The sequence below is a fragment of the Ambystoma mexicanum genome, chromosome 6q, assembly GCF_040938575.1.
Source record: "Ambystoma mexicanum isolate Mex_15411 chromosome 6q, UKY_AmexF1_1, whole genome shotgun sequence".
Taxonomy (NCBI): domain Eukaryota; kingdom Metazoa; phylum Chordata; class Amphibia; order Caudata; family Ambystomatidae; genus Ambystoma; species Ambystoma mexicanum.
In genome coordinates this window covers 1172053530-1172068366 of record NC_090937.1, presented here as the reverse complement: position 1 = coordinate 1172068366, position 14837 = coordinate 1172053530, and the positions used below count along the sequence as shown (strand labels likewise).

Below are 14837 nucleotides of genomic sequence, written 5' to 3'. Positions count from 1 at the left end.
CCTAAACCAGGTAGTATAAAGGGCTTTACTTCTCCAAAGACCCATTGTTTTTGTCAGGCCCCATGATTCCAAAAAAGCCCTCCAAAGATGCCCCTGTGTGGATTTTTTGCCCTGATTCCAGTTGTAAGTATCATCTGCCACAGCATTAGTAGGAGAAAAGTCATTGTCAATTCCAACATTAAAATCCCCTACAATTATCATTACCACATTAGGAGATATTTCATGACAGTTCATTATCAGGTCCCCCAATTTTTTTAGCTCTTTATCAATGTCCAATTTCAAGTTCCAGTAGACATTGATAATCAAGAGATTACAATCCCCAAAGAACGTATTGTGGTCTAAACGTAATAACAATAAAGACACCACTCTAAATTCTTGTACATTAACTTTGGGCCCCAATGCTATTGCAACAGCTGTAAGTAGGCCACCCGCTGGCCTGCCTACTGGCCCTTGTTTTGCAAGTATAGAGTGGACAAAAAAACCATCTAAAACAAAATCCATAGTAAACCAGGTTTCTTGTATACAGAAAATAGAACATTTTTTAAGTAGTGCACAAATTTCAACAGAACTCCTCAATGACCAATTCCCCCTCGAATTCCAGCTTATCAGGGGGAAGGTTGAGCAACTACTAACTATTGGGCTTCAAACCCTGAAGTTGAGATATAGAATCTCTCAGTTGAAGGGCTAGCCATCTAAAGTTAGGCTCTTCAAAAGTGCTATCTGTTCTGCTAACATTAGTGCTCAATTTCTCATTCACAGACCTCCCCAACCCCACCTGGGCATGGGGGCCCATGTCCGGAGCCACCCTCTCCAGATCGTAACCGAATTTATGAAATTAGGTACTTTCTTTCAAAACTGTATCCAAAATGCTGTTGGAGTAAAACACAACTCGTACATAGTCATATCTCACCGGGTGCACAAAATCCACCAGCTTAATATCGCCCGTAGTAATCAGGGAAAGACTTGGTATTTCCCCACATAAGGCCAGTACCATTTGTCTATTCAATGAAGGTGGGCCTCCCTTTTCAAAAAGGTAGTATAACATTATACTTGGATTGTCTACACTTTTAAACGGGCGATCATTTATTGCTGCTGGTCGTGCAGCTGCTGGACCAAGTTCCGTCTGGCCCTGTATGGGCAAAATTGGCAGAAATTCACTGTCCTGACAATCCGGGCCTCGTCTATCATCCATGACTGTCAAATTTGTTTAAAAACCCCCCTCCCAATCGGTTTGCATACTGTCATTCCGTGTACCCCATGCTGTATTTGCAGCTTTAAAATTCTGGTTTTGGGGCTCTTCACTCACAGCCGATAGGGGAGCCTGCGGCAAGGAATGGATTACCTTAGGGACAGTTTCTTCCTGAGCAGCATTCTCATGGCCATCAAGCATTATTTTAATGACTCTTCTGATGACCCGGTCCATCACAGGTCCACCTTCCAAGAGATTTGTTGCGGAGGCTGCTTCTCTTGGATCCCCACCTCCTAGAGTATTAGCGCACACTAGTTGTTCTGTCTTTCCCAATTCAGTTTCGGTTTGCAGACATCTATTACGCCCGGGACCGTTAGATTGAAAACACAGTCCTGCAGTCTTCATTTCATTAACATGGGGCATAGGCTGAAGAGTCACATCGCTTGCTACTGTTTTATCTGAGTTAGGTATATTTATTTGGGCCGTTGCAATGGCCCCATCGCTATGGTCCCAATTCTCTACTAGGGGGTGCCTCCCCTGGCCCTCAGGAACCTCAGTTGGCCTTTGCAGGGTGATGCCCTTGTCTGTGTATGCCGAAAATGTTGCGACTGGGTCAGTTGTAATTTTTCCAGCCGTTTTGGTTTTATAGGGAAGACATTTAACAGACATCCCTGCATATTTGAGTCTGCCACCATAGAGCCCCGTTATTACAGATAGGACCTTTCATTGCACACTTTGTGCCTTTGTTTTTTAAGGTCTCATAAAGAGAATCTGAGGCTACAGTGCCTGCTGATCCTCTACACAGTAGCACATCTGGTCCCTCATTTACCTCGATGATGTCAGAATCAGTGTCTTCTGCATCACCTCTCAGCAACCATCTCCAATTATTTCTAGAGGCTTTATCCTGTCTCCGTTTATTTCCTGTGACATTCTTTCTTTTCTGAAAGGTTATTTTTTTTCTATTGTTTTTATTTTTATTTGTGCTCTGATTCATTTCTTTCAGCTTCGATAGCCTCTCTTCGTTTTTTTCACCATCATTCTTTTTACTGGGACCCGATCTCTTAGGGTCCTTGTTTGTTAACACCTCTAATTCTTCTAAATATTTCGGGGACACAAGCATCTCCATTGGACTAACAATGGGATTGGATGCTCCTCCCTGAGGGCCCGAAGGATCCAACAGGTTAGCATCCACCCTTCAACTGCCACCAATAGAGTAGTTTTGTCTTTCTACTGCAGCTATCAGCTGCTTGAGTAGGATGGTGTGAAGTGTAAGTTCACTTAATATTGATTTATTTACAAAATCTTCATGTGAGTGCCCTCCCACAGACTCCCGACCCATCTCCCATTCCACCTCCTTCCCCAATGGGTACTGGGATAGGGCCAAAAGTGAGTTATTAATCATATCAGGGTTATATTCACTTTCATTAGGTTCTAAAGTAGGGGGTTCTGCTAGTTGACTAGCATCTTGAGGGATCTTACCAGACTCCCCCGAGTCAATTAGCAGAATAGACTCATCAGCTACCCCCCCATCCTCCACCAAGTTTATGGCAGCACTTTCTATCATAGGAGGAGGCGAGGGAGGTAAAGGCAATTTGCAAGCCATACTCATAGTGCCTTTGACAGGGGTAAATACCAACGGTGCAGACAAGAAATCGTCAAAGGCGCCAGCCACAGCCCTAGATTCTCTCCTCGTCAGAGGAAAAGTCCTCTTGTAGCTATAGATTTCTCTCTTAGTTTTCCTCATGCCGCTTACATGAGTGAAAGTGACCCAACGTGCACTCAGAGCAAAATACAACACTAGGTCTGTAGAGCTTTAAAGAAGTACATACAAATCAACCCCTAGGAGCACCATATACACCGGTTACCTAGTACACAATAACTAGTCACCAGGATGGAATAACTAGTCACCAGGATGGAACAGGGAAAAAAATGAGAGATAAGCAAAAGTAAAATAAGTTGTGCACAAACCCCTCACTATACTCCCGACCGCGACCACACCGAACAGCCCAACAGCACTTGCAGGGCACTTCCGGGTGCGAGTGCACCCGTGTTTTATACAAGGCTGGAGGCAGCAGACGACGAGAGGCGGGGGCGTGTCACGCACGCATTGGATCTGCGTGAGAAAACAGAAAAAGGAAACATAAGTATCCCGCCAGTAATGCACTTAAATGTCAGAAGACTATGCTTTCCAGCAGAAGAGGCATTAGTCTATAGAGTAAAGTCCTTAAACAGTATCCTTGGACCATAAGAAAGAGTCCACAGAGTAATGCTTTCATACACGAGAACTGAATAAAGTATGTTGTTGATATTTTACTCTGGTAGAGTGAGTTCAATGACCCGTTTCGCCGCAAATTGGAGTGCACAGCTTCCTCTTGAGCATGGGCGCCTCCACAAACGCGTCCCAGATCCGTTTAAGAAGGCGAAGCACACAGGTCAGACAGCTCCCCCAGCAATACGACCAGCCCAACAGCACTTGCAGGGCACTTACCTAGGACTTTTACTCCTCTGCCCCAGTGGCCTCTTCTGGTTTCTGGCAGCTATAAAACGCAGAATAAAAAGATCACAGCCTTTTTCTCTAAATCGGCCCCTGCTGCTACTATGTCTGGTAACGAGGGCTCTGTGATGCCCTCTTTGTCAATCAATATCTCGGCTGAAGACCTCTTAGCTTGTGGCCAAGTGAGCGACTTAACTACAGTTTCATCGGTCGTGGCTGGGCTATCCCTCCTATTCAGCTACTGGATGATTTTTTAAGTGTTTGTGTTGGAACAATTTTAAACACGGCTGTGAAAGTGGCCCTAGTCTAATCTCCTCCTGATAATCAACGCCCCATTGACTCTTTGGAATTGTCTCCTGCACTTGTTATTTCATCAAAGCTATAAAGCGCACTGTCAACCAGAGGTATCTTGCCGCTGGAATATCACAGGGCATGCGATACACTATGGCCCAAGATCACCTAAATTGCTGATGGTTGGTAAGATTTCTAAGTTGCGCAGCCACCACAGAAAAGGCCCGGCCGCCGACTCGTGCGTCGATAGGTAGGCACACATAGCAGGCCGGCAGACCTTGAACTGAGCTCCCGATTAGGGAAGTAGCAAATTAATTTGTCCCGGAGGTATTCAGCCCTGTGACCCTGTAGAGCATGGTGAACCAAAGAAAGCGATTTGAATTTAATGAATTGGGCTACAGGTAGCCAGTGCAATGCCCGTAAGACTGGAGTGATATGAGCTCCATACGAGGACCCAGTGTCAACTCGAGCTGCAAGATTTTGATTGCGCTGAAGTCACTGGATTAGACCTTTGGGCTGGGCAAGATAGAGCTTGTTACAATAGTCCAAGCGACTAAGAACAAGGGCAGCCACGACTGGGGGCCGGCGTTGAAGAGCTATAAGGGGGAGCACTTTGCACAAGATCTTCAAATGGAAATGCCCCGCCTTACACACGGCTGAGACCTGATGATCCATGGAGAGAGTAGAGGGAACCATAACCCCAAGATATTTTACAGTCTTGACTGGAACGGGGAGACACCCAAGTGAAGGTGGCCAGAAGGAAGACACCCAGAGTGAGGGATTGGGGGGGTGCACCCACCACTAGATCCTCTGTCTGGTCTCTGTTGAGTTTAAGCCAGTTGTGGTTTATCCAATCTCCCACAGCAGCAAGACACTGAAAGAGGAAAGACGACATCTCAGCCTGCTCAAGTTCTAGCCGGATCAGGATCTGAGTGTCGTCGGCATACGAGTAGCATCTGATGCCGAAGTAGCAGATGAGACACACAAGTGGCTGAATTTAGATGTTAAAAAGTGCAAGAGACAGGGCAGAGCCCTAAGGGGCCTGCAGGAAAGAGAACAAGGGAGTGAGGAAAAGGGAGGAAGTGAAAGTACTTGGCCTCTCTTTCAGGAATAAGGTGAGCCAGGCCAACACCGGGCCAGCAATGCCGTAATGGGCCAGTCGGGCCAACAGCGTAGGTTGGTCGGTGGTGTCCGATCAGATGCTGCTGATAAGTCAAGCAGAATCAGGGCGCCCCTGTCGACCTGCCTGGCCATGTCCTGTACCGAAACCAGGACACTCTCTGTGCCTCGGCCCGGCCAGAATCCTGACTGGAAGGGGTCAAAGAATCCTGAGGTCTCCAGAAAAGATGAGAGAAGTGAAGAGATCAGAGCCTCTAAGAGCTTCATAAAAAAGGCAGCAGTGAGATAGGATGGAAATTAGAGGAAAGTGAAGGGTCCAGAGAGGGCTTCTTTGGAAGTGGGATGACGGTGGCTTGTTTCAATTCCCTGGGGATGTAACCTGACTGGCAGGAAGCGTTGATGGCCTTAGTAATCTCACCCAGAAGTCCAGTAGATATATGTCAGCACAGACAAAGGTACCAGATCTGAAGGGGCCGCCGACTTTAGTTGAGTTATCGATGCACTGATCAGCGTCTCTGAAAACAGAGGGAAGGATGACCATTTGGGAGGAAATACAGCCACGCCAGTGACTGGGACTGTTCTAACTGGGGAGAGAGTCAAAGCTCATGTGAATGAGGATCATGATAACTCTATTTCTTCCTCCTTTGCTTCAACCTCTTCTTTGTTTTCTACTCATCCTCAAGACGTATCTACGCCTGGGCCAACCTTTGGAGCGACTTCAATTTCAGCTCTTAACTTTGTGCTAGCTACTTTTGTGAAATCATTTAAAAACCTCAATGCATGTTGTATAGACCAGGCATCATCGTTAAATATGTTCAACTCTAAAATATCTTTCATTGAAGGATAAAGTACAGCATCAAAAAATAATAATGATTATTATTATTATTAATCAGGGGTGATAAAACGGGGTTCTCAACCCCATTGGTGTCTATCACTGGAGCGCATTCTTATGTTTGCTGAAGACATGATTTTAAACAGAAGAAACGTTTTGGCCTTATTTGATGTTGTCCCATCACTATGTGCTATCGAATCGCGGGAAATAACCCAAGCCGAGTTCATCAGTGACACTAAGTCATATTGGTTTCCGTTGTATTGGAGACCCAGTTCAAGTTCTCTGGGGCAAAGTGAGTGCTTACTTCTGCCCTTCCCAACTAGGAAGGTTTTTAGAGAGTACAGAAGGAAACTTCTTTACTTCAGTTACAGTGCACTAGATGTCCAACACCTCTTCTGGTCGTGGTGATAGGTGTCGCACTAGTCGAGGACTCAAATACAAGACACCCATAGACACGATCTAAAAACTCCTCTCTAAACCCAAAAACGAACCGCACACATAGGTTTATACTTTATACTGTACATGTTTGTACCCCACGAACTCTAGAGCAACGATTAGGTGCAATAAACATGGAAATCATAGGAATTACTTTAGCACTCATGAGTCCATTGTCCAGACCTAACGTTTGAAACTTGGGTTGCACCCATGGAGAAAAAAACATAGTAAAAATTAAACTTATTTCAAACCATAGTGCAATGTGTCTAGCAGCCAAATTCAATCGGTTCCAAAAACTCTAAGCAGAGGCCACGCCAAGCATCCAAAACCCATACACTCATTACCTGCTCTGCCTTAACACAGGCCTCACAAAACTAACTTGTCCAAAATTTGACCAACCCCTGAAGAAACTAACCCTTACTTCCAAGTGCCTTGAGCAAAATAGCATTCCAAGTATATTTAGTCCAATACAGCAATTAATTGAGCACAGACCCTCAGGGACCTTCAATGTCCATTTGTCCAGGGCTAAGTGCTTATACTCTGCTCACCACCAGAGTCATTCTACTTACAGAGCGCCGACTGCACCCCTCACTACGTTGGGGTGAAACTTCCCTGTGACTATGCTGCGAGAAGGAGAAACCAGCACAGTGTCCAACAAGAGGTCCCAGAATGATGTTCCCTGCATCGCTGACCTCATCTTTGGAAGGACTGCCCCGCTGACACCTTCAATTCCATAAAGACCCCACAAAGAACGCAAACACCTTGCTCATTTTTTCCCAGCTCCAACAAGCACGGATCTCCTCATTGCCCCATAGAAAACTGCACCTTCATGCGTGACCATGCACAGCTCGGATTGTGCCTATTGCACAGCTACTCACGAGCACCCAATACTCCAACAACTGACTTTCCCAAACATCATCATTTCTCCTGTTTCTCCAACGAGCACAGAGTTCCAAGTGCTGTCAATCCATAGCACACAACTAGCTGCTAACCGCTGCTCCCCGCATCATGCTGCCAGCACTCCCACTGTGCCTGCCTCTGAGATTGCTCTGACAAGCACAGAGCCACCGTGCCCCTCCTCCTCATGCCGTACAGTAGATCCTGCTGCAGGCATTCATCAAATCGGCTCCTACATCTGCCCAACTCCACAGAACAGGTAATTACGAACTGCACCACTAATTGGAGGGTCTCACCAACAGCACATGTACAAACCAAGCTGCGCTGACAACCAATGTTGTTCCAAAGTCCTCTGTATTGGTTATCTGCCTGTTATGCTGCTGGTGAATATAAGATATATTGTTGCCCAGCAACTGGCCTCTCCAAGCATTATCCGAAGTATTTTGGACAAATCCACCACCTCAGGCAGCCTTAGACATAACTCCTGAAGGCTGGCCACTTGACCTGACTTGAGAGAGAGGGTACTTATCTTCTCGATTTTGAGGGGGCGATGGATGACCCCTTGCTGTCCCCCCAGCACAGCACAGGCTTTTTCTCAGCACAACGCAGGTTCAGCTCGTCGCCATTGTTGAAAAGTGGCCTGTTCCACAGATCACATTAGTCTCCATGTATTGTATTGTATTGTATTGTAGTTGGCATTTATATAGCACCTTTTACCATTATTACAGTCTCAATGCACTGGTGGTGGGAATGCCCTCTGGGATGGAGTAGGGTTAGAATGCTTGCGTGCATTGGGCCAGATAAGGCTTAGCAAGGCTGGTCAGGCTTTGATATGATATTTTATTTGTGTAACGCCCATACAGAAGTGTTTCAGAGCACGAAGAGGCAAGGGAGGACAAAACAACAATCTTACTAGGCCCAGTGACATTGAGAATGTGCAATTGAAGGGGAGAGGGAAGGGGGAAAGTGTGAGGGGCAGGGGAGGAGTGGAAAGTGCTGAACACGTGATAGAACAACAGGTTGTGCGGCCAGAAGGTGGCAAGTGCAAGAATAAGGTGTAGACAACGGGTGTCTGATAAGTGCTGGAAGGGGACTGTAGGGTAGCAGATACAGACCCAAGTGCAGGGGTTGCCAGGAGGAAGTGCAGGTGTGTGGCTGGGTGGGCAGAGACCTGGGTCAGAAATCGAAGGGTAACCAGGTGCCCCGTGCCAAAGTGGACCGAATAGCAGGGGAGAGGAAGAGCAAAGGCAGAAGCAAAGAGGAAGGTCTTGAAGTGCTTCCGGAACCGAAGATGGTTCTACACAAGTTTCAGAGAGACAGGGGGGCTGTTCCAGAGGGAGGCCCCAGCTGAGTAAAGGGATCTACCACCAACTGGTTGCTTGGAGAAGCGACTGACCCTGAGTGAGTTGGAGGTGAAACAGGGAAGAGCTTGAGCAGGAAGGTATTTATGGAGGGAGAGTTGAAGGTATTGTGGAACCAGGCCCCAAAAAGCTTTGTGAACAATGCAAAGGGTCTTGAATTTAATCCTTGCAGCCACTGGGAGCCAATTAAGAGATTTCAGGGCTGGAGAGATATGATCCCAGGGCTTGAGACCAAGGACAAGACTCAGTCTTGTTCTGGATGAGCTGCAGAGGGCAGAGAGTGGTTGCAGGCAGATTTAGGAAGAGGCTGTTGCAATAGTCGAGCCTACAGAGAACTAGAGTTTTGGAGACAGTGAGCTTCTAGGGGAAGGAGAGGAAAGGAAGAATACCTCTGAGGAGGTGCAGTTGGTAGTTAGACTTTTTTGAGACGTCAGAGATGTGTGGAGAAAAGGAAAGCATGGAGTTGAAGATGACCCTGAGTTTCTTAGCCTCGCAAGTAGGAGCAGGCAGAGGGCCAAGGGAGGTTGGCCAGAGAGTGACAGGCAAGGAAGGTGCAGGTGTGCCGATGAGGAGGATCTCTGTCTTACTGACATTAAGGCAGAGGTCATTGACAGCACTCCTGGATTGCAGACAGTCAGTCAGAAATGGGAGGGGGAGAAAAGGTGGTAGAGGGGATCCTGAAAACAAGTTGGGTGTCATCCGCATAGCACTGAAGGTTTGAGCCTAGAGCAGCAATGCAGTGGTAGAAAGCAACCCACGAGGTCAGGCATGTGGATGGGTACTGAGAGGAGTCAGGAGATGGCGTGAGTACTAGAGATTCGCTATGTGTCCTGCGTGCCCGAATTTGTCGTAGGTCTTCGATACATACCGATGTCAGAGGTGTGAGGTGTAGTCTGATGTAAGTAGGCGGAACAAATATGTGACCAGCAAGACCAGATTTTTAGTAGTTGTTGCTGTATATTCATGTGTGCAGGTAGCCATGCCTGCAGCCAGTGACCACCAGAGTGGTGCATTATACATACCTAGCAGTTCGGGTGGAGATTTGTTGTATGTGCGCCCAATCAGGTAGTGGCTTCCTCTGTCGATTCTTACGGATGCGGTAAAACGGTTAGTGACGGCGACAGTCTATGCTTCACAAATTGCAACTAGAGGAGAACAGGCTATACTTCCAGGCTCTCCCAGGTGGAGCGCATGACAAATCTTCCCAGATATTGTGTGCGTACTAAACCTTCACAATGGTTACCTTTATCATGGGAGGCCAACCCTATAGTTCATCCAGGCGGATTATCTGCCTATCCCTCAAGTCCTTTGTAAGGAAGGCATGGTATCAACAGTAAGACAGACACAAGTGACCACAGTTCAAGGGTATTTATTGGACTTCAAAAAGGGTTTGAAAATCAACCATCTAATCCTAAATCTATAGATGGTAGCAAGCTACGACCATCAAATAATAAGGCAGTCCTAGTGGTGTCTTGTCAAAATAAAAGGGCCTATACTAATAAACATATTGCCAATTCTTGCCTATAAATACAAATACTGTGGGAAACAATGTTACATAAAAGAAAGAAGCGTTTAAGAAAGGTTGTCAGGATATTGAGGCTGTTGGCCTCCCTACCCCACGTTTTCAGCACGGGACAAGGCAGTACACTTGAGCTTAGCACAGTCTCTGGCTTCTATACCATGAGGTTGCAGTTCAAACATTAGCATCAGGGCCTTCTGTGCCCAAGTCTCTTTGCCTTTCAAAGTCTCTTCTTTTAGAGGGCCTGATGCGACAAAAAAACAATAGGTTCCCTTCCTCTTAGGTTTTCACACATACTCAATTTCTCAGGTGATTCACTATCCACCTCAGGATGCCCCTCAGCCGGGCTCAGATCTGTTTCAACACACTGTTCAATCAGTCTCCCTCTGCCGTGGTCGGACCGACTTTATATATATTTTGTCATCAACTTGCTTGGCAGTATCAACATTGAAGACTTTCGATTGTGTACAGGATTTTGCTTGACTGGTCGCAGGACCACTTTAATGTACTGTTCTTTTGCCAATCTTTGAACTTTCTTAACTCTCAGTTGGAAACCCTACAGGGACTTTCGATTGAGCACCCATGCAGTGCCGGACCACTCGGTCAAGGGCATCGTATCTTAGTTTCAAAGTTCAATCACTCATCTGTTGTTCACTTTTTACTTGCGTTGGTTATCACATGCGTTCCATACACTGTTCGCTTCAGCCTTCACCATACAATGTTGCCACTTGCAACCTTGACTTCAACACAGACCGGTCTGGCATCATTCGCCCAACTTACCGGCTGTGTTGATTTCACGGGCGCTGCTTTGTTATAGGAGCCAAGGACAGTACCACAGCGCAAGCGATTTTCCCCGCTTTGACTATCGACGCAGGAGAGCCTGAGTACCTCCAACACAAAATGCAGGATTCTTCAGCCTTGTTTCCTGGTCTTACGCTTTTTATTCTCGAGGGTTTGTGAGAGTAACGGTTACTCGTCGAAAAAGGCCAAGGGAACTTCCCTCCTTGAGATCCCCTTCTGTTTGCCATCTTTCTCCTCTTGTTAAACTGCCATCTTGGAACTGCTGCTTTCTCGTGTGCTTTGCCTTGCTCAGAGTGTGCTCTTGTGCTACGCCTTTTATCTGTGTGGGGAAATGTAATGGAAGGCAGGTGTGTATAATGATCAGTAAATGCCTGACTCTGCTTGACCATTGTATTGGGACATGTCAGGTATACGGCTCGGGTGTTAGTCCGTTTTCTCTCATAGTGAGCTGTCCGTGAGAAAGTGTTTGTGCCGGGGAAAGTGGGTGGGGTTGAGCTTCCTAAGTATCCTACCTGGTAGTGTGGGGGTAAAGGTGTTACAGGGAAGAGGATACCGCGTCTCGCCATCCGGTGTCCCACTCCCTGAAGACCCCTCACCCAGGTGATTCTCCCGCACTGGTCCACACCAAGGAACTGAATCCGAAAAGCGATGACAGTGTCCTGGCCACCGGGATGGCAGATCCCTGTGGACTAGCGGGTGAGTCATCTTCAGGTTTCTCCAGTGCGATTCCGGACTAGTTCTTGATTAATGCACAAGAAACCCCCACCTGGCCTTCTGGCGTGAGACATGGCCATGGCTCCCAATTCCTCCCATGACACTGCCCTGCTGTACATGCCAATCTATTGGAGTACAGTGATGCTGTTGTTCTATCTCAACCACTTTGTATTCCCCATACGTGCCAGGTGTAGTGACTTATCAATCCTGGGACATTTCATAGTGTGGAAAACAAGATGATGGCCTGTGTTTCCAGCTGGTGGTGCTTCTAGGAACCAAGGTCATGATTAGTGTTTGATAGTGTGTGAGGTTTGGGCCGCCGCGATAACAGCTGGCACTGCCAGGTGCTGCGAGGTCGGGCCCACCGTGAAATCGGCTGGCGCTGCCTGTTGGTGAACGTTCATTTGCTCAGATTGGGAATTGGAAGGTTAAGGGCGAGTTTCAGGATAATGCGAGAAATAGGCAGGTTTTGAGGGCTCTTTTTTAATGGAAAGGTAGTCCTCAGTGTGGCGGCTGTGCAGAGCAAAAGTGTTCCAGATGGTGGGAGCTAGGCTACAGAAGGCTGAGCTTCCCACTCTAGTGGAGTGGTAAGGGGGAATAGTGAGGAACAGAGCTGAGCCCGATCAAAGGTTTCTGGGGGGGTTGGTAGTGAATGATTTTCTTTCTGTAGGAACTTTGGTCCTGTAGAAAGAAAACTTATTTATTCAGTTACAGTACAGAAAGGATAAGCATAAGGATAAAGATGCAGGTTACAAGTCACAGGTACATTGGGGAACATCCTCCAACCAGGCCATTGGAAATGTCAGGGAGAAGAGCTTTCCCTGTAACTCTGTCTTCACCTCTTTGGCAGAAGACTCTGAAACAGAGGTACCTCCAACAGAGTCCCAACAAATCATTCTTCAAATGTATTCGAAGATGAATCCACTAGGGGGGGGGAGTTCTCCCCCTTACATGGGAAAAATGCTACAGCTGATTCGTCCACAGCAGGTCTGTTCTGAAGGGTCCTATACTGGCTGATGTGACAAGTGTCCTTTGCCTGTTGATGTCATACCTAGAGTTTGCTTCCTGCAAGAAGGGGTTTGGTAAAGGCGGGATGTTTGGGAGCACTGGAAAAATCCAAGATGGTGAAACACCACTGTGGTATGCACCACTCCTCTGGCTACTCTAACTCCATCCCTTTCTCTGTCTACATCAAAGGGTCTCCAGTACTCAACATCCTGGTTTGAGGTGATCATTGTAATGATAGGACTGTCTTTGAAGTACTGCTTGCCAGGTGACCTCTGAGGGAGGGTTCCTGTTTTCTGGATGAAGGTGTAAATCCATCTCAGGGGTCACCCAGACCGGCAAGCTAGTATACAGCAGGCCCTTTCATGAATGTGTTCCTACTGACCAAGTTGACAATAATATGAGATCTAAGCTTGTGGCTGTATATTTCTGGAATCTCAGTAGCAATTATGTCGTTAACTAAATATGTCTTGTATCAGATATTAATAGCTGCCACCAGGCTGCTTGAGTACACAAAGATAATATTTTGACTCAAAGGTGCAGACTTTTAAAAGGCCATCTTTGCATGTTGGAACTTTGTGTTCAAGCAGCTGTGGTCAAGGATGCAAATGTGACCTTTTGAACCTGCCCTGCAGTGCCTTCATGCATTATGCTTTTGGTATGGAGCATTATGAAGCTGATGAACAGATCTCACTTTTGGAAACAGAATTATAAAAATAAAACAACTCAGGCTCTCCCGCCCTGTCCAGATGACATCCTGTAACAATGACGTTTCAAATTTGCATTCGTTATCATTTATTCTTGTACATGGTCATTATATGGAACAAAAGCTTTACATGCAAGATTTATTTTCTTTTGAGAAGTTCCTAATTGAATTATCTTTGTAAGAAAAAAAATCAGATGATAGGTTTTGTATTCAAATGATACCGTCAGAATAACTCGTAACTTCTAAGTCATAGTGTGCAACTGTCAATGTAGGTGAAATGTGAATTAAAAGATAAGACACGATTGCTTGTGGTAATTATTACTATTTTACTAACTTTTAAGTCCAATTTCATATGCTGTTATTTTAAAGAAACTAGTTAGAGAGTACATGTATAATTTTTTTTTTTTTTAAGTGTATATGGTTTATTTCAAACCTTTCACATCAGTAAAACATTATATTTCATTAAGAGAGATCTGTCCTAATGCAATCACATTGAATTTTTACGGAAATAACAATTTACAGAGTCAGTGCTGATAAATGATGACAAAATGTTAGTTGCAAATTAACATAGCATTAACTAACAATCAAGAAATTAAATTAGTTTTAAATACAATCTCTGTTAACATGAAATTTCATAGACTTGTATTCTACATATGCTGAATTTATATGAACTGTAATGCAAACCTTTTTTGCAACTATTCTCTTGAAGTCTGACCATACTGAGTTCAGGGACTGCGTTAATAAAGGTAGACAGTAATTCTTCTCTTTATTCACATTTAATGAAATTGACTAATAATCTTACTTTTCTTTTAATTAGGTGAATTCTTCTTGAAGAATTTAGTACAAAAGAGAAAAACAAAATCCATCTGAAATGGGAACTAAATATGTCTGCGAAAACGATCTGATTTTACAACCTCAACTGAGATTACAGTTGACTAAAGTACATGCTGGATATGTCACACAATTAAATCACATAAAAGTAGACGGACCCACCAATCCTGTTGGCTTTTTCTTATTTTGTATTATTTTCAAGGACTTGCAGTTGTGTTATTAGGATTTGATTATTTAATAAATTCAAGCTTAGCCTCCAAGAGTGGGGGAAAACCCTTTTAAATCTGTGTTTATCTTTTAGACAGTACGCCCAGACTGCACTAATGATGATAAATATGAACATTTTTAAATGTTTGCAATCACACAGGCACATGCATGTTTATGTTTTGGTTATTGTTAGCAAATGTACCAGTGAATGTTGTCATTTTAGTAGATGTTTTTTCGACCCCACTTGGAAAGGGTTAGAACGTCAGTGGTTCTCAAAGACTTTTATTGACCACAAGCTAGTAGAAGGGGCACTGTTGAGTCATCTCTTGAGATTCTATCTTTCTATATGCTCCCTGGCATGTGAACAGCTTCAGAAATAGAATTAATTATTTGGCTACTTACATTTAAAAGCCCTGCTGCCTGTTGGCGAGTTCAC

At 45.3% G+C, this 14837-nt stretch overlaps 1 protein-coding gene across 1 annotated transcript in view; it reads left to right on the top strand.

The window, feature by feature from the left end:
* The window catches only part of LIAS (lipoic acid synthetase), a 487597-nt gene extending 473120 nt beyond the window's left edge, over positions 1–14477 (top strand). Inside the window, exon 11 of the mRNA XM_069631781.1 lies at positions 14181–14477. Coding sequence (XP_069487882.1) covers positions 14181–14233 — 53 coding nt within the window. The 3' untranslated portion in view covers positions 14234–14477. The remainder of the gene's footprint in view (positions 1–14180) is intronic.
* The last annotated feature ends 360 nt before the right edge of the window (positions 14478–14837 follow it).